The 23,148-nt window shown below is 41.3% G+C and overlaps 2 protein-coding genes across 3 annotated transcripts in view; one reads left to right on the forward strand and one right to left on the reverse strand.

Moving 5' to 3' along the window:
• Positions 1-70: 70 nt before the first annotated feature.
• On the reverse strand, positions 71-6,111 carry strap (serine/threonine kinase receptor associated protein). 2 transcript variants are annotated; one of them, XM_026327404.1, is made up of 9 exons: positions 5,671-6,111; positions 5,123-5,258; positions 4,510-4,591; positions 3,056-3,128; positions 2,696-2,795; positions 2,386-2,523; positions 1,649-1,785; positions 1,282-1,417; positions 71-668 (listed from the first exon to the last, which is right to left on the reverse strand). In XM_026327404.1, exons 1-9 carry the CDS (start codon positions 5,780-5,782, stop codon positions 644-646), a joined length of 939 nt encoding a protein of 312 aa, XP_026183189.1. In that variant the 5' UTR covers positions 5,783-6,111; the 3' UTR covers positions 71-643. The 2 variants fall into 2 exon arrangements, with proteins under 2 accessions (XP_026183189.1, XP_026183188.1); XM_026327403.1 differs by having other exon boundaries at positions 73-668; positions 1,268-1,417.
• Positions 6,112-7,073: 962 nt separating this feature from the next.
• LOC113142131 (protein bicaudal D homolog 1-like) overlaps positions 7,074-23,148 on the forward strand; it is a 46,160-nt gene continuing 30,085 nt past the window's right edge. The window contains exons 1-4 of the mRNA XM_026326960.1: positions 7,074-7,307; positions 20,020-20,232; positions 20,479-20,631; positions 20,883-21,187. Of these exons, the coding sequence (XP_026182745.1) occupies positions 7,074-7,307; positions 20,020-20,232; positions 20,479-20,631; positions 20,883-21,187 (905 nt within the window). The remainder of the gene's footprint in view (positions 7,308-20,019; positions 20,233-20,478; positions 20,632-20,882; positions 21,188-23,148) is intronic.

A 23,148-nucleotide genomic window follows, 5' to 3' on the forward strand; every position in this document is an offset into this window, starting at 1 on the left:
CACGTTTATTTAATCACTGGACACAAACTAAGACAGAAACCACAAAGGGGCAAAAAAAAAAAAAAAAAAAAAAGGCATTGCCTCTATTCCCACTTCGTAACAAAATATTTCTGACTTTTAGCTTTATAACCATTGGGCAGCAGAGAATACCTGCCTACCTTCAGTTTCACTGTATGAGCTGAAAACAAAGGCCTTGGTCCAGCACATTATATCATTTCATTTTGAAACCAAAATTGATCTTGTTAATGGTGGGTAGAATTTAGGGTTCAAGGGTAAAGAGAAAATTAGTTTAAGCAGGCAGAACTAGGCTGATCAGAGAGAAGGCAGGCAGCGATAAGCCAGATATACTCATAGCTCTACTGCTTTTCTCCCCAGCCCATACTGTCCACAGGACCACATAAAAATTCACATTTGTGTATGTGTCAGAGATGGTTGGTCTATGACTGGACAGTCATAATATCCACATCAGTTTCTGATGGATGGAGATGCTCTGAACTCTATTCCCTGCTGGGGCGTGATAGAGAACAATGCACCACCACTCCATTTATCTCCTTTCCTTATTTCGTTTCTCGACTCATCCTGTTTCAAAACTGTACTGTTTTCTCCTCAAGCTTTGATCTCAGGGTTTGAGGTATACAGCTGCTCAGAGTTCTCTGCACCCAGGTCCTCTGAGGAAAGACAAAAAAAAACAAAAACAAAAAAACAATCATACCTAATTCATCTTTTTTTTTTTAACTAGAAAATGCAGTTTTGTCACAGGAAATGCAGCTGAGGTAGAATAAATATCTGCAAGTGCATTTAAATGTTAATTCATTTGTCAAATTTACAATACCTTCAGGCACTATTCAGACTCCATCACTTTTTGGATGTCACTTTAATGACATCTCAAGGAAAGTAAAGGAAAACTTTCACTTGGTCATTACAGAGTGTTTATTTACAGTATGTATATGGTCCAAATGGCCATTTTATCCATGTAATTGAAGCAAATAAATGTGCAAAAAGTAAAGTTTCTGAAGAGTTCCAGCATTTTACACTGAAGGTTCACAATTACTCCACATTTACTTTAATAAAATAAAATTACCCAGGATCATACACTATTTATGTATGTAATTCAATTTAAATGGATTCACATTACAGTGTTACTGTACTAACTTTTCCCAGTTTTTTCTTTTTTTATTGTAATGCAACTGCAATAGTTACATAATATATTCCAGATCCAGTGATCAGTAGTAACTACATAAATTAGTGCTCAAATTTGGAGAGTTACCAGGAAGGACACACTTCCACAGGCCATAGGTTTTCCCCACCACCGTCTGCCACAGTCGAAGTGTGCCATCTTCAGAGCCACTGGCATACAGCTCACCATCTGGACTAAAGCGAACGCAGTGTACTGGACCGAAGTGACCCTTGTAGGACTCTGCAGACAGAAGGTGCGGCAACAATATTTGTCCAGCATGCTGTACACTGTTTACTAAATAAGCTTTAGAGATGGACAATTTATATTAAAAAAACAAAACAAACAACAAAAAAAAAGAAAAACAGATGCCTTTTTAAAACAGGATTTCCTGTAGTGTTTTACAGTAGACGTGGAGCTACTCCTACCAAAATCCTGGGGGAAAACCATATACAATGATCCACAGCTCCTCACCCAGCTCCTCCTTGGTGCTGTAGTCAAATTTGTATAGCTTGAAGTCATCTCCACCGGCAACAAAGAAGTCCTTCTCTGGATGGAGGGATGCTGAGTTAATGGGAGCCGGGGCCTCCACTGTCTTGATCAGGTCCAGGCTTGAGCACGTTTAAAAAAAAAAAAAACAACATAATCCCACTTATAACAATTACCATAATCAGTTAGCAACAAAAATGATGGCTGCAATCTGCTTTTGTTATCATTTGATGCTGGAACTAGCTTATTTAACCGTGGAGAAGCCAGGTGACCACAGTCTAAATCTCATCTCTGGATGAGATGGATCATTTTAGTGAAATTGTTCATACAACAAAGGTGTGTACAATCATCTTTCTGTTGTCAGATGACTGCATGGGAATGAGATGTCTTTGACAAATATTTAAATTTGTTTGATAATCTGAAACAAAGTGTGCCAAACATGCAAAAAAATAAATCAGGAAGGGGGCCAACACTTTTTCACACCACTGTATTTCTATGGCTTGATCATTCTGACACCATAAAGATTGGTCAGTGATTAAGATCTCCATTTCATATTTAACTACAATGTATTACTGAGTAAAAAGGACAAAGATATGCATTCTGATGTGAGGGGTAGCTCTGATATAGCGCTCTAAAATTTAGAGCTGATAGAGACCGCATTTGATTCCTATGTCTGTGGTTATGGTAGCTACTAATATATGTATAGTGAGACTGCAGTGTACCTCAGGGCATTGTAGAATGCAACTGTTTTTCCATATGTGATCACAAGAATCTCTCCATCAGCCACATACTCCATGCTGCTCACAGACGTGTCAAACGTCAGCGTCTTCACCTCCTCCATGGAGCTTCTGTCCCAAAGCCTGCACACGCAAAAACACAAGTTAGAACATCCAACAGGTCTCTGCTGCATTTGCTGGCACAGAAGTGACTCATTACGCAGGTTAATTTCTATGTGATTGTACAATGGTTGTCACATACAGTAAAATCTGCCACAATTACACAAACAAATGTAAATAATGAGAAGCCACTGACCGTATGGTTTTGTCCTCAGCAGCAGAGAGGATCTGCTTGTCATTGTTACACCACAAAGCCTTCTTTATGGCTGAGGTGTGACCTGCAATCTCCAGTAGTGCTAAAAGGACATAATGATGCAATAGTCTAAATCACAGAAAGACAATAACATCAAGTGTGACTGGGACACCTTGTTTATTCTCCTTTATGGTTCACTGTCTTTGACATTGACACCAGATTTAAGTGAGACCCATCTCTTGTGGGGGCAGTGCTGTACATTCAGAGGAAATTATTAAAGAAACATGTTATAACCCCCAAAATAAATCAGGTTATTCAATGGCCTACAAATATTGTTACATAGGCAAAACTCTTTTGACGTACCTGTTTCTGGGCTGCTAAGATCATAGATACGCAGAAGCTTATCATTTCCTCCAGTCAACAAATAGTTGCTGTCCTGAAGAAAAGAGGGTTAAAAAGTGACCTAGAAGCTGAGTCTTGGCAACTAGACTTTTTATAGTTGAGTCAAAACATTTCACTACTCATCCAAGTGGCTTCTTCAGTCTGAGGGAGGTTGGTTAGAGATATCAACTTAACTTTGTTAGGTGGATGTGCAACTGACACAAGAAGAGTCTGATTGAGGCCTTCACTTACCTCTAGGTTAGTTTCACCTCATGCCTAGCCTGTATAGGTTTGTTAGGTGGTAAGCAGCCATATCGATGACATTATCCTTTTCCAGGTGTTTTAAACATCCACCCTCTTCTTATAGGTGTTGATAGGGTCCCTTCGTAGTTTTTCATAGGTGTGGTGGTCCTCCAGAACAAAAGATGAGCAATGTAGTGTATGTGGTTCAGTGTATGCAAGACTGCTTAAAAACACTACAAAAACCAGAGAATAGAAAGCAAACAACTGCTTAACTGGAAGATGGCCGAGCACAGGAGGAGCAGCTCTTCAGGACCATAATCAGCAGTGTACCTCCTTTTGAAGGAAAAACAACACTCATTTGAAGACAAGGATGTACATATTTTGGACAGAGATGATGTATGGCTTGAAACAGGGGTCTGAGAAGCCATACACGTTCAAGTGGATAAACTCTCCCTTAACATTCGGGGGCTCAGACATAACTTGTCTCTCCAGGATGCCCTTTCATTCCTGGGAAATTAAGAAATACTTCCTATGTCCTTCAAGGTGGGGACAATACACCCAGTTTGTGGTTCAGAGCAGTCACAAGAGTTGACCATTAGATCCTAATGGTCCTCATTTTGCTCACCTCAATTGTCCACCTAACAAGCTTATACAGGCCAGGTGTGAAGTGAAACCAACTTGGAGGATAAATTGAGAGTTCTAACCAAATTTCTCAGACTGTAGAAGCCACTTGGATAAGCGGTGAAACATTTCGACTCAACAAGAAGTCCAGTTGTCATTACTCAGTACTTCAACTGGCTGACTAAGAATCTTCACAAAATATAAAGCAATAACATTAATCTCTCAAAATAATTATTGCTCTAACAAGTGCCACTTTGACCACCTTATGTTCCAGCCTGATCTACATGACAAAAGAATATCTATAATCAATGCTATTACTGTTTTTTTAATTAAGACCAAAATTTAAAAAATATATTTAGCTTCATTAATATGCAAATCTTACATTGCTTTATAAATACTTTGTAGCAATTTCAACTCATTAATAATAAGCTGCAGATTTTTAGGAAATCAGAGATAATTCATTTAATATGCAATTTTATGCAGCACTCAGATTGATCCTTATATGTCCAGATTAAGGTGATTCATAGACATGTTCTCTGAACATTTACCCCACATCCTGAAACAGCACTGACCTGAGTAAAGCTGACAGTCTTGACAATGTGTTTGTGTGCCAGTGAGAGGACCTCGTCTCCACTCACTGAATCCCACACCTTTCTGAAAGCAGAGGTCACGTTTAACTGACAATAGCTTACGTTGCTACAGTGACTTCATACCATCCATCTTTGCAAACAATGTTTGAAAGCAGTGGTTGTGTTGTGATTTAAAAGAAGCCAACTATGAAGCAACAATTATGTAAAACCTAACAAAATAAGAAGGCATCCTTAGCAGTAAACTGTGCTCACTGTAAATTCTCTACTTTTTCCTCATGGGATTCTAAAGTGATTGACACCATTTTCCAGTGAGCTGGTCTGTATAAGGGCTGCATCAATGCTGTAAGTTAACTTGCTGCAGAGTTTGTTAGCTGTAGGGTCTATCCAAATAAAACAGCTTTATGTTATCAGAATTCGTATTATTTATTCAGAGTAACGAAATACTTCCAACATGTCATTACGCTGTTTTTGCGTGCATTAAAATAGTATGACGTAAAGAGGTGTGTTCAGGAAGAACTGGTTTGTTTTAGGTTCGCTTCAAGCAACAGTAGGCAGGAGTCGGTCTGCCCCATGGAGGGCTGGACTCTCCACTCACGCTGTGAAGTCGGCGGCGGCGGTGGCTGCTTTGGTGGCGTCTGTGTTCAAAGTGGCTCCCCAGACAGCGCCTTTGTGACCCAGAAACGTTCCAATCCAGTCCCCTGTGTCTCCCTGGCGCAACATGGGCTTGCCATCTGAGCACAACACAGAGGGAACACAAAGATTACATTTACAGGACAGCCGTCAACAGGTGTCTCCCAGTCAAACCGCAGACTGCTTCACTTTGATAACGTGTGACTTAGACTAACATAACGGCTGCTTTTATGAATAAAATTTGAGAACAAATCTTAATCCAGGGGTATAAATGACCAATTTCTGATTGAAAATGTTGCTTGGTGGTTAAAATAAATCTGCAGTAATTAGCCTAACGATAGAGCCAGCAGACAAGTTGAAAATTTAATAGTCGTGTGTTTTACAGAGCTAACGTTAGCCGAGTAACATTGGATTTACGTCTTAGATCAGCTCGACAGTAACGTTAAACGTTCAGATCTTTTCTGGCTTTTTAATGAACCGCATTTGCTCTTTTATACGGCCCATTGATCTCACCCTTGCAGGCACTGATGAGGAAGTAGCCATAGGGAGTGATTCCACTGAAGGCCAGATCCACCACAGGCCGGGTGTGACCGGAGCAGGTGAGTGGAGTCTGTCTCATCGCCATAGTCCTCCAGCCGGCCCGTTCGTACCGAGGCAGGAGACGGTAGAGCCCTAGCAGCTAATAGGCTAACGACCTGAGAGAAATACCGGACAACAAGCTAACTAGTGTTATTTTAGGTAACGCTAGTTTCCGTTGGCATGAAGTTAGCTGCTGGTTAGACTATGAATAAGCGAGAACTCGGTAAGTGTGTCAAACTAAACGAAAGGTTCTTCCCAGCGAAGGACTGGCTATCGTGCTAATAGCTACAACAGTGCAACTAACTAGCAACGTGCAACGCAGCGTAACCACCGCACAGATGATATAGCCGGGGTGTTCTGCTAGCCCCCAACAAGGACGGCACTTCCTGTCTGGTAGTTTTCACAATAAAAGTGTCAAAGCTTCTCCGTGATCGCTGAATGTGTTCAATATTAATTAAATAAACAATACATTATGAGATAAATAATCAATATATATTCTGTAATTTTTATAAGTATTTTCGCTTTAGAGATATAATGCTAACTTTATACTGCTTTATAGGAGAGTAAGATAATATAATATATAACCTTGAACAAACAGGCTGTTTCTCATTACATACTATAAAATGATCAACAACAGAAACATTAATCCGGGTGTCCCTTTCTAGAAAACGTCTAGGCTATTTAAAAAAGTCAAATCTTTCTATTCTCTTTTATGCATGTAACATATGGAACTTTTTTATCCTAAAAACTTTGAAGGAAGTTAAAATAGCATACATAATTTAAAACATTTAAAAATGAAAAATGTAATAATAACATGAAACAAAAATGTTGCGTAAAATTAAGGTGGACCTTTTTGAGGTGATCAGTCTGATCTCCAGAGCGCGCATGCAGCTCAGGGTGTTGTGCGTGTGGATATGTGAGGCAGAGCTGTCAACTCAGTGAGGATGCAAACACTGTGAGTCTGCAGCAGGATGACAGAGAGCAGGGAGTGTGTCTTGCTTCACGGCTGCAGGCAAGGATGGCGCCGGTGAATAAGCAGAAAACAGTGCAGGGGGGGGGGGGGGGCAGCAGATGATAAGGAGCTGCATCATTTAGAGGTTTTCGTGGCAGAAGAGGACAGCGCTTCATGGATATTTACAGATGTGTATTGTTTGATATTTTTTATTTAACATGAGATTTGAAGCTCCGGCGTGATCCCTCGTAGAAGAGGCGGTAGGGGGGTGGGGGGAAGGGGGGTGTTGTCTATCTCAGCTGTTTCTCCCTCCGCCTGTGTTACCTGCTCATCCGATACAGGGTGGAGAGGGCAACGTGGGGAGGCAGAGTGAGTGAGAGGGGCGATGGCCGCCGGTGGAGCAGGATGCGGGGACACGGTGGAGCAATGCCGTGCCGAGGTGGAACGCCTGACCCGGGAGCTGGCTGAGGCTAACCGCGAGAAGGTCCGGGCGGCGGAGTGCGGGCTGGTGGTTCTGGAGGAGAACCAGAGCTTGAAACAGCAGTACGCAGAGTTGGAGGCCGAACAAGAGGCGCTGAGGCTGGAACTAGAGCAATTGCAGGAGGTGGGCTCAGCAAGGGTATGCCCGTTAAAAATAAAAGCAGTACTAACCTGTGTCTTAAATTCATTCTGCCATTTCATGCACCGTTATTACTTCACAAATATGTGATAATAAGAAATGTTAATAATAAGCTACATGTAGTCATCATTTCATGTTATTTACCATATTGTTGTAATTCGTCTCTTTAGCTACCTGCAGTTATTCTACACCTGCTGAAACAATAGACAGGCCTAGCTCATGGTATATGGCATATAACTTTTTTGAAGTCAATTTCTTTTTTTCGCTACTTCTATGGAAGTCTATTTCTGTCATGAAAATAACAATAGTTTTATCTTTATATTTAATGTTAGTCTTTACTATGCTCTTGTAGGCCTCATTGCTACATGGTATTTTCTTTGGTAGGCTACCTTTATTTGATACACCAAATATTGTATTAAATATAATCAAATATGCTTGAGCTAGCCCAGACGTTCAGTAAAATGCAAGTCATAATCATTCGTGATGTCATATGAACGACCAGTGAGAACTTTATATTCTTGGCTTCCACAGCTCTCTGCAGAGGTATGTTCCTCCCTACATGGAAATTCATAGGACATTCTGTGACAGGGTCACAGGTTAGTGTCCACATGCTCCACCATGTTTGGGCGCTATAGTCTGTAGTTGTGTCTGTCTGCTTTTTGAGAGAGGTTTGGAGCTTTTTCAGCTACAGCTAAAGAGCTGCTGGTACCTCATCAACCCACTGTATATAAGAGCAGAGCCACAAAACCAGAACAATAAAATAAACTAAAAATCTCAGTAGAGAAAAATGAAAGTGCAGAATTAGTGAAAATTCTTTATGGATTCATCACTACAGATGACTAATTTTACATTAGACAGTCATTTGATCTATTGTTTATATAAAAAATATTGCTTAGTATAGCTGCAGCCAGCTCTTTATTGTTTCTCTAGAGTATCTGTAGTAAATGTGAACTATAGTTTACAAGACAGGTCACCGAGCACTTTGGCAACAGACATAATTCTTGTACAAGCAATGTTGACATTTTTAGGCTCTGATAATAACCAAATTTTGTGATGCAATAGTTTCAGGGGTTCTAATTTTTGTTCATATGTGTATCCTTTGTCTACATAATGTATTGCCCCCAGGTAAATACTATTATGTGTCTGATTAAAATGTGTGCAAGCAGCATGGGAAATGTCATATATCACATACACACTTGGGTGACATAATATGCTCTTTTACTGTAAATCCAAAGGGATGCTCTAACGATGAGTCTGTGGTTGGATTTGATCATTTGTGGGAAACTGATTGTGGTCCCTACAATGTAAAACTGAAACTCAGAAAACTCAGAATTCAGATCCTGCTACAATTTCTCATTGGCTAACTTGTGCACATTGAAGCTACAGGTAGTTGTTTGTAGTCGTAGTTGTGGCCTAATGGATAAGGAGTTGGACTTGTAACCTGAAAGTTGTGGGTTTGAGTTTCAGGACTGGCTGGAATTGTTGGTGGGGTGGGTGAGTAGCCAGCACCTTCAATACCATGACTGAGGTGAGGCCCTTGAGCAAGGCACTGAACCCCTAACTGCTCCCTGGGCACTGCAGCGCGTGTGTGTTCACTGCTGTGTGTGTGCACTTTGGAATTGGGTTAAATGCAGAGCACAAATTCTGAGTATGGGTCACCATACTTAGTCACTTTCACTTCATCAAAACTGTTATTACCCTCTAAGGTTAGCATGCTAATATTTGCTAATTAGGAGGTTACTAAGATACAATGGACTGCTGAAACTAATGGGAATGTCACCTGTACAAATATTTATTATAACCAAACTATTTGAAAACCAAATATAGTTTTCTGCACATAATAGAATGAGCTAGAACTGAACTAGCACATCAGTTTTCTCTGTCAGAGCTTGACTCTGAGTACAAGGCACTGAGTGCAATCTGAAGTTATATAAGTAGTGTCTTCTATAATTGATTCCTTGTAGCATATTTTCAACATTAAAATGGGCACAAACATTACTATTTCATGTACATGCGAACATCAAAAGCACCTTGACCAATATGACATCTGACTGACTTGCCTATGCTATTTTATTCTCATGTATTATCATTCTTACGTGTGTTTTTCCATATTCTATTTTACTATTTTTATTGTATTTTTTATTACTGCTGGAACACCTGCATTTTCTTGCCAGGGAATCAGTGTTACTTAATCTAAAATAATTTACAGTCTGCATAACTGCCACTTTGTAAAATGCTGCAGTTTATGTCTGTTTTCATTAGTGTATATAAAGCTTTTTCCATGTTTCCTGTTGTTCACTCTGATAGAGAACAGTGATTGTGGTTAACTGAAGGTTTGTAGTAGAAATGGTAGATGTGTTACTGAAAAACAGAAGATAACTTGGCTTAATGCTGTCTTCACTCTCTGTAGCATGAGAAACTTTAGTGTTACTTGGTAATATTAAGCATATTGGTGTGTCTGCGTTAGCATTTACTATAATAACTGTTGCTTTTTTTAAAGCAGCAGTAATATAGTATCTTCAGCAGTGCAGGAATAGATGAGGCAGCCGGTTATGTTTGGATTAAGTGTTGTCATTAAAGGGATAACTTTACAAATCAGTGCAGTTTTTCTGGATTAGTGGCCTGAAAGTCATGTTTTTGTTTTTTTTTATCTCTCGCCGGATTGATAGCTCATGACCAAACAGGCCACAGGTCTTCAAAAGGCAGCGTGTGGTTCTACGTCAAAGTGGCAGTTAGAAAGGATGTGTGTGGGTGTGACGAGAGGAGCTGAGCTGAAAAATGCAGAAAGTGCACATGTGCAGACATTGGCTAAAAACAGAACAGAACCAAATGACCCACAGGGACGCTCTGTTAGTCCTTTGTGATGTCACACAGCCAATGGGATGCCTCTCTCTGGTTTGTTGTTACGAGACTTCCAGTCAGCTCTCTTCCTCCTTCACTCATCAGGGTTTTAGATGTAGTGATCCAGCTTCTCTGAGATTGCTGAAGAAGAATAAAGCATGATGACAGCAAAAAGACACTGGAAAGTAGTTATGGGACAAGATGAATCCTAGATGTGATTAAAAAGATTGTTGTGTGAGTCTGGTCATTTTTATTCTTTTGTTTGCAGTGGTGTTGTGTTCTGGGTGTCTGGTCTCTACTCCTCTGCTCTGTTAGTTATGAATGGGACAAAGGTTTTCTTATCAAAGTTAATCCAATTTCACTGTTGGATTTCTGGATGAATTCATACTTACTATCATCTGCAAAGTTGGAAATATCAGAGCTTTAAGAAATTCTGTACCATGTGGATGGTAATGTTTAGTGCTGTTTAAGAGCCATAAACCAATATCACAGCTATGACATGAGACAAAAGATTGATATTGTTGCAATTATAAAAATAATGTTATAACCCTTAAAACTGAGGTTGTTGTTTTTCAGATGCCACAGTGGTGTATCACTTCTGTGGACAGTAAAAAAAAAATTTAAATGATTGATATAATTATATGGGATATGGGATATGTTTCATTTCATGGTGTCAGATTACTTTGATCCCAATAAGGAATTCACATACCATGACTGATGGTAAAATGGCTAATATGCTTTAATGGTTTCCATTGTTTTGTTGGTTGAAAGGGGAGTGATGTCAACAATACAGGGATGAAAAGGCTGAATGAAATTAAAGTAAAGGACTTGTGCGAAGGAAGTGGAATAACACGCTATCAGATGTTATTTTCCCTACTCCCTGTCCTCTCTTTATTCCCCTCCCCCTCTTCTGCAGCTGTGCACCTCTGGAAACAAACACAGGAGGATAATGATAGAAGGTTGCTGATGTTAGAGAGCTGATGTTGTCCTGCTCTTCCACAACAAGGATGACAAAATTGTTACTGGATATGAAGCGAGCGTTGAAATCATGCACATCATGCACATATCCCATTTTCTTCTCTTTCTGTGTCTCTCACACAAGCACACAACACACACCTCCACTATGATAACTTAGGAACAAAGAGTTGCAGAGTGTAGCAAAGGAAGCCATTGTATTGATATAGTATTCACCTAGGAGTAAGATGTCAATATCACTTAAGTATTGTGTGCCCCAAAATATCAGATTTATTTTGACTTCTATTTAATTCAATTCAAATTGCTCAGTGCGCCAATGGAGAGTCGTCAGGAAGTCTAGGCCTATAGCAGCATAACTAACGGATGGTTAAGGGTTACCTGAACCAACCCTAACTATAGGCTTTGACAAAAAGGAAGGTTTTGAGTCTAGCCTTAAAAATACAGAGAGTGTCTACCTCCTGAACCCAGACTGGGAGCTGGTTCCACAGGAGAGGAGCTTGATAGCTAAAGGCTCTGCCTCCCATTCTACTTTTGGAAATTCTGGGAACCACAAGTAGACTTGCACTCTGAGAGTGAAGTGCTCTATTGGGATAACATTGTACTATGAGGTCTTTAAGGTATGAAGGAGCTTGATCATGAATGTATTTGTATGTGAGAAGAACGATTTTAAATTCTACTCTGGACTTTACAGGGAGCCAATGAAGAGAATCGACTATAGGAGAAATATAATCTCTCCTGGTAGTTCCTGTCAGAACTCTGGCTGCAGCATTCTGGATTAACTGCAGGATTTTTATGGAGTTATTGGGACATCCTGATTAATTAGTTACAGTAATCTAGCCTTGAAGTAACAAAGTAACAACATGGACTAGTTTTTTGGCATCATTTTGAGAGGATGAGGATGTACCTAATTTTGGCTATGTTGCACAAGCGAAAAAAGGCAGTTCTAGAAACTTGTTCTATGTGTGAATTAAAGGATCTTGGTCAAAAATAAATAACTAAAAAATAAGTTTTTCACAGTAGTGCTGGAGGCCAGGGCTATGCCATCTAAAGTAGCTATATTGTTAGCTCAGCTGTTTCTGAGGTTTTTAGGCCCAACTTCTGTTTTCTATGAGTTTAAAAGTAGAAAGTTACTGGTCATCCAGGCCTTTATGTCAGTTAGACATGCTTGAAGTCTGATTAACTGGTTTGGGTTATCAGGTTTTATACATAGATACAGCTGAGTGTCATCTGCATAGCAGTGGTAAGTGTTCAAGTGTTCAATTTAACAGAGTGCTTCCTAATAACATTGCCTAAAGGAATGGGTCCTAGCACAGAACCTTGTGGAACTCCATAACTAACTTTTCTGCATGTGGAAGGTTCATCATGAACAGGAACAAATTGTGATCTGTCCGACAAAAAGATTATAACCATTTTAACACTGTTCCATTGATTCCAATCACATGCTCCAGTCTCTGTAATAAGATGCTATGGTCGATAGTGTCAAATGCAGCACTAAGGGCTAGCAGGACAAGTACAGAGATGAGTTGATTATTTGAGGCTAAGAGGATTTTAGAAAGGATTGGATATTGGTCTATAATTAGCCAAGACTCCTGGATCAACAGTAGGCTTTTTGAGTGGGGGTTTGATTATTGCTTGTTTGTCTTTGTGTGTCTATATGTGGCCCTGTGATGGACTGGTGACCTGTCCAGGGTGTACCCCTGCTCTCCACCTGAAAGAGAGCTGGGATAGGCTCCAGCTGACTGCTGACGAGAATTCAGAGAGATCTATTGGAGAGAAGCAGTCTAAACATAACTTAGGTTATACTTATAGACTTAAGAGCTACTGTAGTAGAAGATTCATTTATGGCAGCTATAGGAAGCATCTGATGAATTTTATATCTAATAGTTGTGATTTTATTTGTAAAGAAACTCATAAAGTCATCACTGATGAGAGCTAAGGGAACAGTGGGCTCAACAGAGCTGTGACTTTTTGTCAGCCTGGCTACAGTGCTGAAAAGAAACCTGGGACTGTTCTTATTTTCCTCTCTTAGTGATGAATAGTATGCAGATCAGGCTTTACAGAGAGCTTTTTTATATGTTAATAGTGTTTTTCCAGACTAGATAAAATTCTTCTAAATTTGTGGAACGCCACTTCCTTTCCAGCCTTCGTGATGCCTGCTTTAAGGTATGAATGTGTAAACTGTACCATGGAGCTAATCTCGTCTGATTCACTAATTTCTTTTTCAGAGGGGCCACAGTATCTAGTGTTTCACGCAGTGAGGCTACAGCACTGTCAACAACATGATCAATTTGGTCCACTGTGTTGGCACATGGCATAGATTCAATTCAATTCAATTCTATTTGTATAGCGCCAAATCACAATACAAATCATCTCAAGGCACTTTACAAAAACTAAAACTAAAAACCCAACAATTCCCTTATGAGCAAGCACTTGGCGACAGTGGAGAGGAAAAACTCCCTTTAACGGAAGAAAAAACCTCCAGCAGAATCATGCTCAGTTTGGGCGGCCATCTGCCTCGACCGGTTGGGGTGAGTGGATAGAGCAGAGAGAAAAGAACAGCAACAATAAACAACAGATAGACACTGCAGGTTGGTGGGACCAGTAACTGCACATCAGCGATATACAGCTCCAGGACCAGGGACACCTGCAGAAGGTACAAACAGAACAGAGAGAGAGGGAGAGAGCACAAACTAGGGGAGAGAGAGACATAAGGTTAGTGACATTCAATGGTGGAATATACATGAGGTGGGAGGAGAGGAAGAGAGGGGAGGGGAAGGGGGGGGTTAGGGTAGGGGAGCTCAGTGCACCGATGGTCCTCGGGCAGTCTAGGCCTATAGCAGCATAACTAAGGGATGGTTCAGGGTCAGGCCAGCCCTAACTATATGCTTTGTCAAAGAGGAAGGTTTTAAGTCTAGCCTTAGAAGTACAGAGAGTGTCTGCCTCCTGAACCCAGGCTGGGAGCTGGTTCCACAGGAGAGGAGCTTGATAACTAAAGGCTCTGCCTCCCAGTCTGCTTTTGGAAACTCTGGGAACCACAAGTAGACCTGCACTCTGAGAGCGAAGTGGTCTATTGGGATAACATTGTACTATGAGGTCTTTAAGGTATGAAGGAGCTTGATTATGAAGGGATTTGTATGTGAGAAGAAGGATTTTAAATTCTATTCTATATTTTACAGAGAGCCAATGATGAGAAGCCAATATAGGAGAAATATGATCTCTCTTGCTAGTTCCTGTCAGGACTCTGGCTGCGGCATTCTGGATTAATTGGAGGCTTTTTATGGAGATATTGGGACATCCAGATAGTAATGAGTTACAGTAATCTAGCCTTGAGGTAACAAATGCATGGACTAGTTTTTCTGCATCATTTTGAGACAGGAAGCTCCTAATTTTGGAAATGTTGCGCAGGTGAAAGAATGCAGTTCTCGAGATTTGTTTTATGTGTGAGTTAAAGGACATGTCCTGGTCAAAAATAACTCCAAGGTTTTTTACAGTAGTGCTGGAGGCCAGGGCTATGCCATCTAGAGTAGCTATAATTTGAGAAAAGTTATTTCTGAGATTTTTTGGCCCAAATATAATGACTTCTGTTTTCTCTGAGTTTAAAAGTAAAAGGTTACTGGTCATCCAGGCCTTGATGTCAGTTAGACAGGCTTGAAGTCTGGTTAACTGGTTTGTGTTAACAGGTTTAATAGATAGATATAACTGAGTGTCATCTGCATAGCAGTGGTAATTAATAGAATGCTTCCTAATGACATATCCTAAAGGAAGCATGTACAGGGTGAACAGAATTGGTCCTAGCACAGAGCCTTGTGGAACTCCATAACTAACTTTTGTTCGTGTGGAAGGTTCATCATGGACATGAACAAACTGGAATCTGTCCGATAAATAGGATTGGAACCATTTTAACGCTGTTCCTCTGATACCAGTCACATGCTCCAGTCTCTGTAATAAGATGTTGTGGTCAATGGTGTCGAATGCAGCACTAAGGTCTAGGAGGACAAGTATAGAAACAAGTCCATTATCTGAGGCTAAGAGAAGATTGTTGGTAACTTTTAACAGTGCTGTTTCTGTACTATGATGTGCTCTAAATCCTGATTGAAAATCTTCAAATAGTTCATTCCTGTGTAAGTGGTCTGATAGCTGCTTAGCAACAGCTTTTTCTAGGATTTTAGAAATAAATGGCAGGTTGGATATTGGTCTTTAATTAGCCAAGACTCCTGGATCAAGACTAGGCTTTTTGAGTAATGGTTTGATTACTGCAGTCTTAAAGGCCTGTGGTACGTAGCCTGATACTAGAGATAAATTTACCAAGTCTAATAAAGATGAGTTAATTAATGGCAGGGTGCCTTTAAGCAGTCTAGTCGGGACGGGGTCTAAGAGACACGTTGATGATTTCGATGAAGCAACTACTGATGTAAATTCAGAGAGATCTATGGGAGAGAAGCAGTCTAAACATAACTGAGGTCCTACAGATGATTCAAGAGCTACTGTAGTAGAAGATTCATTTATTGCAGGTATAGGAAGCATCTGCTGAATTTTATCTCTAATAGTTGTGATTTTATTTGTAAAGAATCTCATAAATTCATCACTGCTGAGAGCTAAGGGAACACTGGGCTCAACAGAGCTGTGACTTTTTGTCAGCCTGGCTACAGTGCTGAAAAGAAACCTGGGATTGTTCTTATTTTCCTCTATTAGTGATGAATAGTATGCAGATCTGGCTTTACAGAGAGCTTTTTTATATGTTAGTAAACTGTTTTTCCAGACTAGAAAAATTTTCTCTAAGTTTGTGGAACGCCACTTCCTTTCCAGCCTTCGTGATGCCTGCTTTAAGGTACGAATATGTAAATTATACCATGGGGCTAGTCTTCTCTGATTCACTAACTTCTTTTTCAGAGGGGCCACAGAATCAAGCGTTTCATGCAGTGAGGTTACAGCGCTGTCAACAATATGATCAATTTGGTAGGGAGTGGGATTGAAGCAGCTGCCCTCCACTATGTTTACACTTGGCATAGATGTAAATAAAGATGGAATCATTTTCTTAAATTTATTAACAGCGTTGTCGGATAAACATCTGCTGTAGTGGAATTTTCTTCCAAACACTGCATGATCCATCATTTTAAATTCAAAAGTTATTGAAGAATGATCTGACAAAACAGGATTTGGGGGAAAAACTATTAGATGTTCAATTTCGACACCATAGGTCAGAACAAGATCAAGGGTGTGATTGAAACAGTGGGTGGGTTTATTAACATTTTGAATGAAACCAATTGAATCTAATATAGAATTAAATGCAATGCTGAGACTGTTATTTCCAACATCTACATGAATGTTAAAATCTGCCACTATAATGACTTTATCTGATCTAAGCACTAAATCAGACAGGAAGTCAGGGAATTCAGTTAAAAACTCTGAGTAAGGAACAGGTGGACGGTACACAATCTCAAGTAGAACTGGTTTTTGTGTTTTCCAGTTTGGATGCGAGAGACTAAGAGTGAGGCTCTCAAATGAGTTATAACTGTTCTGAGGATGAAAGTTTAATAAGTTTAAGTGGAAGATTGTAGCTACTCCTCCACCTTGACCTGTGCTGCAAGGAACATGATAATTTTTATGACTGAGGGGGGTTGATTCATTCAGACTGACATATTCATCCTGCTGTAGCCAGGTTTCAGTAAGATAAAGTAGGTCAATTTGGTGATCAGTTATCAAATCATTTACTAACAGAGATTTAGATGAAAGAGACCTGATATTTATTAATCCACATTTGACAGTTCTGTTTTTCTGTTCAATAAGAGAAGTGGTCTTAATTTTTATTAAGTTTTTATGAATAACTCCTCTTCTGTTAACTTCTGATTTATTTGATTTATATGTTCGAGGGGCAGACACAGTCTCTATGTGGTTTGAGGGGGGCGGCGGCTCTAAGGAAACTGCAGAGAGGCGTTTTAGACTGAGCCTCTGCATCCCGGTCCCCACCCTGGATTGTCAGGCTTTAGGTCGGCTAATAAACTCGGCCAAATTTCTAGAGATGAGAGCTGCACCATTCAAAGTGGGATGGATGCCGTCTCTCGCTATCAGACCGGATTTTCCCCAGAAAGTGGCCCAATTGTCTATGAAGCCCACATCGTTTGCTGGACACCACCTAGACAGCCAGCGACGGAACGACGACATGCGGCTAAACATGTCATCGCTGGTCAGATTGGGGAGGGGTCCAGAGAAAACTACGGAGTCCGACATTAATTGACTCGATGTCGCCCGCTCTGGTCCCAGGAATACATTTGACTATGGTCGCTGGCGTCTCTATTTTCACGTTCCTGAATATGGAATCGCCAATTATCAGAGTCGTTTTCTCAGCGGGTGTGTCGCTGAGCGGGGAAAATCTATTAGAAACGTGAACAGGCAGGTGATGAGCCGTGGGCTTCTGCTTAGGAGTACGTTTCCGTCGGACCGTCGCCCAGGCTAATTCTCCGGGCTGCTCCGAAGCTGCCCTTAGACCAATAACAGACCCTGAGTTCGTTGGCTCCACACCAGCTAACGGGGCTAGGCTAGCTGGCTTTTGTTCGAAGGTGCGGAGCCGCGCTTCCAAATCAGTGATCCTCGCCTCCAAGGATAACAGAACTTTACACTTATTACAGGTATCATTATCGCTAAAGGAGGTAGAGGAATAACTAAACATGTGGCACACCGAGCGAGAGAGAGGGAGAGGCCATGTTAGCTAAGCTAACTAGCTAGTTAAGGTAACCGGTAGGCTAACGAACTCTAAGTCAGGAAATAGCAATAAATACCGGTCAAAATAGAAACGTACTTGACTTGTACCGGAATGTAGCAGTTAATGAATTGTTTAGAGTTTAGCTAGTTGGGTTTTAGCTGTGTTAAACTATAGCTAGTATGTTGCTAGTCTGTAGACGAACTATACAACAGACAAGACGACACGCTTGCAAGACAAAAGTGATTCGCTTACGCAGAGAGCAACACCAACAGGGGGCGCCACCAGATGATGTAAATAAAGATGAAATCCATCCATCCATCCATTTTCTATACCCGCTTATTCCTTAACCAGGGTCACTGGGATCTGCTGGAGCCTTAAAGATGAAATCATTTTCTTAAATTCATTAACACCATTGTCAGGTAAACATCTGCTGTAGTGGAATTTTCTTCCAAATTCTGTATGATCCATTGTCTTAAATTCGAATTAAATGCAGTGCTAAGACTTATTTTTTAACATCTACATGAATGTTAAAATCTCCCACTATAGTGACTTATCTGAACTAAGCACTAAATCAGATAGGAAGTCTGAAAATTCAGTTAAAAACTCTGAGTAAGGGACAGGTGGACGGTACACAATGACAAGTAGAACTGGTTTTTGTGTTTTCCAGTTTGGATGCGAGAGACTAAGAGTGAGATTCTCAAATGAGTTATAACTGTTCTGAGGATGAAGGTTTAATAATAAATTTGAGTGGAAGATTGCAGCTACTCCTCCACCTCGACCTGTGCTTCGAGGAACATGACAATTTTTATGACTTTTCACCCAACGACCCGATGACCCTAGTTAGGAATAAGCAGGTATAGATAATGGATGGATGGATGGACAATCTATTGAAATGTCAGCTAGTGTTGAAAGGAAGACTTCTTAAAAAAATGTTAAGGTCTGAGTTTTCTGTTCTAGTTTGGACTCTTATTTTGGTGTTTAGTTTCCTGTGTTAGGCCCATGTGTTTTAGGTAGTTTTGTGTCTCGTTAGTTCATTAGTTTCACCTGTTTGTCCTTAGTCTTTGTTTCGGAATGTATATATACCCTCTTGTTTCCTTTGTTCACTGTTGGATCATTACCTATTGTATGCAGGAATCAGGGAATGTGGAGCACAGGAACCACAACAAGGTTGTAGAGACCCAGGTGGGTCTAGTGAGAGACTCAGGATAAATGAACCAGGAAAACAGAATGCAGGGACCAGGAGGAGATTGCAGGGATTCAGGTGAGTGTAGCGGGAAATTCAGGGTACATGAACCAGGGAATGTAGAATACAGGGACCAGGAGGAGCTTAAGTAGACTCAGGACTTAATGAGCAGATGGACAGATGTGGCTTATCAACTCATTGCCATGCCATACAAGGAGAGAGACCAAATGGGAGGAGAAACCAGGGAACAAGAGCAAACACAGGTGAAAGCAAATTCTCTCTCCCTGCAGAGAATTGGTGAGAGAATCATTTGTTCTTATTTCAGTCTCTACAATCTCTGCTTTTGGGTGCACACCTCAAATCATAACACAAATGTTATGTTACACCAGAGGTGGGCACTGAGAGCCACAGCCCTGCTTGTTTTTACAACTATCCCTGCCTTACCAATGCTGATTACCTGGGTTAGGTGTGTTGTGGCGATCAGAAGCCGGAAGGTACCAGCGCATGACACGGATAACAGATAACTAGCTGTTCCTCTTCAGAGGGCCTTTAATATGAGACTTTGGCTGGAAAAAGTCCCAGTGCTGTGGAAGACTTCTTGTCTTAATACCGGTGCCCAAAACAGGGCGGCCGGTGGAGCTAAATGACTGAAAGACCGGTGGCTTTGACATCCCATATCATGAAGACCTTGGAGTGGCTCCTTGTCTGTCGCATGAGTCTGCAGGTTGAGGAGGATCTTGATCCCCTTCACTTTTTTTTACATGCTCTGTAAATATGGAGGTTCCTGTTCTTTCTTCATTATATTAGATAATAAACTCAGTATTCAGTATTGGTGTACATGCAATACTGTTTGATCTCTTTGACTGTCTAGTTGATCTCTGAAATCTTATGACAACTTATACAACTTGTGAAAGAAATGATTGATCAATTGATGAGAGAGTAATAATAATATAAATATGACAGAAAGCATTTTTGATAAAGGGAATCTGAAGTCCTCTCCTGCCCTTTACCAGGCATTTGGCCAGGCCTACTCCACCCAGCGTAAAGTGGCAGAAGATGGGGAGACCAATGAGGAAACACTGCTGCAGGAGTCAGCCACCAAGGAGGCCTACTACATGGGACGCCTCCTGGAGCTCCAGTCAGAACTAAAGCAAAGCCGTGGCATTGCCTCTAATGCCCAGGCTGAAAGCGAGCATCTGAGCACCGTGCTGCAGGAGCTCAGGGAGGTACAGTACAGTGGCTAGTTTAATGGGTATGATAAAAGAGCCCAATGGATAATCTTTCAATACAGAGTCCCTTTATGCCATAACCAGACTGTGATGTTTCCTGACAGATATTCAGTTTTAGATGACTGCCTGTGTTTCTGTGGAGTAAAACAAGTTACTTTCATGCTGATTCGTGCAGTTTTCTTGGCTTAGCTGTATCACAAACAGCAATGTAGTTCCAGCTTTCTTTCTGAATTGTCTCAGCAGAGCAATGAGATGTTAGAGCTACAGCACAGCCGAATGAGAGAGGAAATCAGGGAATACAAGTTCAGAGAATCACGGCTCCTCCAGGACTACACTGAGCTGGAGGAGGAGAACATTTCTATGCAGAAACTGGTGTCTACACTGAAACAGAATCAGGTACAGTTGTTTCAAACTTTGCGAGACTAAATTGGTCAGATTTTAACAGTGATCCGATAGTGAAACTGGTACAATATGGTATTAATAGTTTAATGTACATTATAAAGAAAAAATAAATACTCTTTTTTTATGGTTCCATAGTTGGTGGAAATGCACTTAAAGAGGAACACAATAATATCAATGACACACAATATTACCTGACCTATTTCTTACGTTCATCATGTAAACCTGTACCTTTATCCCTGATTCAGGTAGAGTACGAAGGTCTGAAACATGAGATTAAAGTGTTGGAGGAGGAGACAGAGCTCGTCAACAGCCAGTTACAAGATGCGCTGCGCCTAAAGGACATGGCAGACACCCAGCTGGAGGAGGCTCTGGAGTCTCTTAAGAATGAGCGTGAGCAGAAGAACCACCTGCGCAGGGAGCTGGTCCACCACCTCAGCATGTGTGATGTTGCCTACACCGGCAGCGCCCACCTGATGTACACCTCAGCCCCACCCAGTGGCACTGCTACCCCAACAACTCTGCTTTCCCCAAATGCAGAAGTGCCAACAAGGTGAATATTGCACACAACCAATAAAATGAAAATGTAAAGTTGGACGTGTCTGCATGGATAAGAGTAATCTTAAAAACAAACAGCCTCATTTTAAAAAAGGGTCAGTGATTTCATAAAACAGGTTGAAGCTGTAGGTTTTAGCAAATGTTACTGAAATGAACAGCATTTGGGGATTTGCTGAGGACTATTTCCCGTGGTATATAATTTAGTGCTCTACTGAGTATTTGTGGCAGCAAATATTTGCTCAGTGTTAGTATTATTAAATTATTACTTCAGCCCATACTATGTGCCAAGGGAGTTTACATACATAGTTGTTTACATTCCATCGAAGGCAGTGCTTGCAACAGCGTGTGATGTCATACATGATGCTGTTGCTAGGATACAGACCCAGCACCCTGATGCATTTGTTGCAATTACAGGGGATTTCAATCACATCTTTGTCCTCCTGCCTGACTGACTTTGTACAGTGTGTGGACTGTCCAACATGTGGAGAAAGGACATTAGATCTGTTCTATGCTAACGTCAAAGAAGCCTACAGGGCTGTGCCTCTTCCACCACTGGGTAGATGTGATCACAACATGGTCTATCTTCAGCCCACATACAGACCCTGTGTGCAGAAGCTTACTGTTACCACCAGGTCTTTCAGGAAATGGTCATTAGAGGCAAGGGATTCATTGAGAGACTGTTTTGAGTTCACAAACTGGGATGTAATGATGGAGGAGCAGGAAATGGACAATGACTAGGACAGGAGAGTCAACATTATCACTGACTACATTAATTTCTGTAGAGACACCATACTCCCAGTTAGTACAGTATGGTGCTATCCTAACAATAAACCATGGATCACCAGTGATATTAAAGACTTTCTGAACCAGAAAAAGGGGGCTTTCCAGGGCAGGGATAAGGAGAAACGGAGGAGTGTACAATGGGAGCTCAAAAAGACACTGAAGCAAGCTAAGGTAAGCTAAGTACAAGAAAAAGTTGGAAAAAGAGTTGGAGAACAATAATACCAGGGAGGTGTGGAGTGGGGTAAGGACCATCACTGGCTACAAACTGAACAACTCTGTCTTTGGATGGTGATGTGGATAGAGCCAATACCTTCAACCAGTATTACATCAGGTTTGACAATGTGGCTACTTCCACCTACATCTCTACAGCTACTCCCTCCACCACCACCCCAGGGGTTGCTCCCTCCACCTCTGAAGCTCCTCACTACACCTCATTCTCTATATCTGCTCCCTCCACCTCCACCTTCACCTCTGCTGCTGCTTCCTGTACCTCCATGTCTAAGGCTGCTCCCTCCACCATTATTGCCTCTACGGCTGTACCCTCCACTATTACCTCTGAGGCTGCCCTCTCCACATATTCAGCTGTCTCCTCCACCTCTGTGGCTGCTCCCTCCCTCTCCAACATGGCAGATGCTCACTCTACCTCCACCTCTGAGGCTGCTCCCTCCACCCCCACCTCTGCAGCTCCTTACTATACCTCATCCTCTATGACTTCTACCTCCATCTCTACCTGTATGGCTGCTCCCTCTTCCTCCACCATCCATCTGTTACAATCTGAACAGCTGCTTATTTCTCTAACAATGGAAGAGGTTGGAGCTGAGCTCAGGAGACTTTGGCCAGGGAAGGCAGCTGGACCAGATGGAGTATGTCCAAGGCTTCTGAACGACTGTGGAGGATAACTAGCTGTTCCTCTTCAGAGGGCCTTTAATTTGAGACTTCGGCTGGAAAAAGTCCCAGTGCTGTGGAAGACTTCTTGTCTTAATACTGGTGCCAAAAACAAGGCGGCCGGTGTAGCTAAATGACTATAGACCGGTGGCTTTGACATCCCATATCATGAAGACCTTGGAGCGGCTCCTTGTCTGTCGCATGAGTCTGCAGGTTGAGGAGGATGTTGATCGCCTTCAATTTGCCTATCAGAAACACATGGGAGTGGAAGGTGCGGTGCTTTACATG

The sequence above is a fragment of the Mastacembelus armatus genome, chromosome 23 (genome assembly GCF_900324485.2).
Source record: "Mastacembelus armatus chromosome 23, fMasArm1.2, whole genome shotgun sequence".
NCBI lineage: Eukaryota > Metazoa > Chordata > Actinopteri > Synbranchiformes > Mastacembelidae > Mastacembelus > Mastacembelus armatus.

Bases quoted from the DNA above. Each gene is read 5' to 3' on its own strand.
- strap (XM_026327403.1), bottom strand. From the start codon at position 5,782: ATGGCGATGAGACAGACTCCACTCACCTGCTCCGGTCACACCCGGCCT. The intron at 1,786-2,385 runs GTACACTGCAGT...AACGTGCTCAAG, and splicing joins GCATTCTACAATGCCCTGAG to CCTGGACCTGATCAAGACAG. The intron at 1,418-1,648 runs GTGAGGAGCTGT...TTCTGTCTGCAG, and splicing joins CAGCACCAAGGAGGAGCTGG to AGTCCTACAAGGGTCACTTC.